This window comes from Schistocerca americana, chromosome 2, assembly GCF_021461395.2.
Source record: "Schistocerca americana isolate TAMUIC-IGC-003095 chromosome 2, iqSchAmer2.1, whole genome shotgun sequence".
Taxonomy (NCBI): Eukaryota; Metazoa; Arthropoda; class Insecta; order Orthoptera; family Acrididae; genus Schistocerca; species Schistocerca americana.
The window spans coordinates 247729938-247733361 of record NC_060120.1 but is presented as its reverse complement, the minus strand read 5'-3'; the positions used below and the strand labels follow the sequence as shown (position 1 = coordinate 247733361).

Here is a 3424-nt window from a genome sequence, read left to right as displayed (position 1 = left end):
AGGTCAGTGCGGCTGGCTACCCTGCAGGGGTCCTGGGTTTAATGCCCAGTACCGCTGGGGATTTCTCCATGGTGAGAGGACTGGTAGAGGATGCAGCAACGTAGTGCTAAAAGAATAGTAGCAGTTGCAAGGGCAACAAATCTGACAGCAATGAGGAAAGGAGTTTGCTGACCACATGCACGTTGATACTGCATCCAATAACATGATGGGCAGAGGATGGCACTGAGGTTGATCGTGCCTAATTGGCCTGTCTGGAACCAGAACACATAACTTAGACTTTTTTGTGTTGTTATTAATATAATGTACTGATCGACAATATTTTGGGTTGATATAGTTCATACTTACTCCCACCTGAAGGTTCCTCTTACTCTGATTAAGAAAGTCTTGTACTGCTGAACTAGCCAACTTGGGTACACGGTCTTCCTGTCCTCCAAAATCGTTATACCAATCCAGTGTGTGTTCACACATTTCTGCATCATCTCCATTGTGTTTGTAAGTTATTACACTTCATTAAATACACATGAAGTCCATATCCTCGACTCTGATTATGTTAACTTGTTCAGCATGTCACAAATTTGCCTTTAAAATTTTGACAACAATCTTGACATCAAGTTGCTCATAATATTAAAGAAAACTCTTTATACTATAACCCACAACTTAACACTCCAAACGACAGCCTCCTATTGTAGCTATACTAATAATACAACTAAGTAAATGCCTGTCAGTGGAGGAACAATGTGCAAAGCTGCATATTGCATGCAGGCAGCTCATACCACAGATTTTGAAATGAACGAGTTATAGAAAGTGTTCAGAAATTCCTGTTACAAACTTCCAAGACTTGTAGAGGGAGAAAGGAGATAATATTTTGAATTGGAAACCATGTCCAGAAACATACCACTTACCTGCTACAACCATTTGAAAACATGTTGTTAAAGCGACAACTTTTGCAAGTAATTGACTCAGTACATCACTTGTTTCACAGTTCCGCTTATTAACAGCCAAAGAAATTTCTTGTGTACTTGTTAACAGGTTGTCTCCAACATGATAGAATAATGCCTCTTCCAATTTGGCTGTGCGGCATGTCCATAGAGAATCACACCAATTCGGGTGTGCAGTGTCTCCATAGAGCATACAATCACGCCTGCCAATGACGAAGGAACCCTTTCCCAAAGCCATTACATAATTGTGGCGAAAACAGTATCTGATATATTCAGGTGTGGAGAACAATGTCAATAAAGGTGACAAGCACCTCTTCCACTACTGTGAACTTCACCATTCAGAAGCATCATGTCTCGGCATTCTGCAAACATGTACTCAGTCATGTTGCTCTAACACTGACAGACACATGAATGTGGTTGGAACCAGATCAGAGAGGTATGACAGATGTCAAATGATATCAGCTGATCTTATGTAACCACCACTCACCATGACTACCCACTGCATACCTATCTAGCAAATATGCTTAGAAGTGGTTGTAACATGGAAATGGTACATTTCAGAACATAGGTTCCTATTAAAAATAGTAAGTCACTCCCCTACATAGGTCCTAAAAGTCTGTAATGAGACTTTCTGAACACTCATTCTCATGCAGTTCTTACCATCCAAGGTGCTCCAACAGAATTCACCTTTTTGGGGCTGAAGTTTGTAAACTCAGTTGTTATTGGAGCCATAACCGACGAGTTGCATTTCGTTCGAAGGTAACGGATCTGAAGGCTGAGAGGCAGTGTTCAGTTATGGGCGACGGCGCAGTGGATGTGATGGGGGAGACGACAGAGTCCCTGGAGTCGGTGCTGCAGAGCCTGCGGTGCCCCGGCTCTTGCGGCCGGCTGATGGCGGCGCCCATCCGGCTGTGCACGGAGGGCCACAGCGTGTGCGCGCGCCACCACCGTGGCGCCTGCCCGCTCTGCGGAGACCTCGTGCTCGAGCTGCGCGACTCGCGGCTCGAGGCGGTGGCGCGCGCCGTGCGCGCCGCGCCCTGCCAGAACCGCGCGCGCGGCTGCCAGTACCGCGCAGGCCTCGACGCGCTCGTGCGCCACCAGCGCTGCTGCGACGCGCGCCTCGCGCCCTGCGCGCTGCCCGGCTGCGCGTGGCGCGCGCCTCCCCACCACCTGGCCGCGCACGTCGCCGACGCGCACGCTGACCGCGCACTGCCCGCCGGCTGCCACCTGGACGCGGGCACGCTGCTGCGCGTCGACCGCGGCCACCGGCTCGTCGTCGCCGACTCGGGAGACGTCTTCGTCTTCCGCTACCGGCTCGACTCGGGCGGCGCTCGCCTGCTCGCCGCACTGCACTACGTCGGCCTGCACGAGAACGCTTCCAACTTCCGGTTCAGCTTCGAACTGACGTCTGCAGCGGGCACGGTGAGGCAAGTGCTGCCCGTCGCACCGGCGCCCGAAGACGGACCTCTCCCGGAGGACGAGCCCTTCTGCCTGGAAAAGAGTGCCGTCGTGGAAGGTGAGGAGCTGCTCAGAATCCTCAATGACGCCGATGTCAAATGTGTTGTCAGAGTGAGACAGGTGAAATGCCTCAGTGCTCTTCCCAGCAGAAGGACTTCTGTGCCCTGGTTCTGACGACAGTGATCAAAGACCTAATAACTTTTAAATACATTATGGGAGTGACAGTGGTCAATGTGTTATAAATATTTACTATCAAAAACAGTCTTGATCACAATTTATTTATTATGGAGACCGGTTTCGACCACTACTGTTGTCATCTTCAGACCAATGAGTAAGAACCTCCTTCTGCTGAAGAACCAGTCACCATAATAAATAAATTGTGATCAAGACTGTTTTTGATAGTAAAGACCTAATAACTATCGGAATGAGTGACACTTCTGATTCCAGTATGTCACCTGGAATTATCGTACCAGATGACTTCTCAATGAGTAATGTCTCAAATAACAGCTTTCCTGTACTCTTACAACATGAAGGATGCTCAGTTATCTGGTAATGTACTCAGTTCGAGGTCTGACATGCAATTATGTATTTATTAGGGATATTAGCAGTAGGAATAATATGAATGAACGATGTGAAAGATCTCCTCCTTTTCCTCGCTACAGGATGATTCATTTGGTGTTACCCATAGGTCTTCTGCAAACAGCAATGTCTTCAAACACCATGCATAAAATTTTCATATTTTCTCCCTTGCTGCATCCAAACTATTAGTGCTGTAGGACCTTTCTGTAGCAAATGTAATTTAATCAAATTCTGTACTGTGATACATTCTGCTAGGGGTTTCCAATTCATTCAATAAAAACTTACAAAAGCTTCCAGCGAAAACATACCCCAATACAAAATGTAGCTAAATTAAAATTAAATTTCTTGTAAAGAGGTCCCACTCATTTTTTTTTTTTTACAAGGACTATTACTTTGCACGTAGTGAGCTAGAGAATATGAGAAACTCTCATGTATGGTTTCTGAAGGTG

At 46.8% G+C, this 3424-nt stretch overlaps 1 protein-coding gene across 1 annotated transcript; it reads left to right on the top strand.

Moving 5' to 3' along the window:
- The first annotated feature begins 1733 nt into the window (after positions 1-1733).
- Positions 1734-2680, top strand: LOC124593925 (E3 ubiquitin-protein ligase SIAH1B-like). The gene has a single exon (XM_047132275.1). It carries the CDS (start codon positions 1734-1736, stop codon positions 2568-2570), a length of 837 nt encoding a protein of 278 aa, XP_046988231.1. The 3' UTR covers positions 2571-2680.
- Positions 2681-3424: the final 744 nt, after the last annotated feature.

Coding starts and splice junctions, on each gene's coding strand:
- LOC124593925 (XM_047132275.1), top strand. CDS start 1,734: ATGGGCGACGGCGCAGTGGATGTGATGGGGGAGACGACAGAGTCCCTG.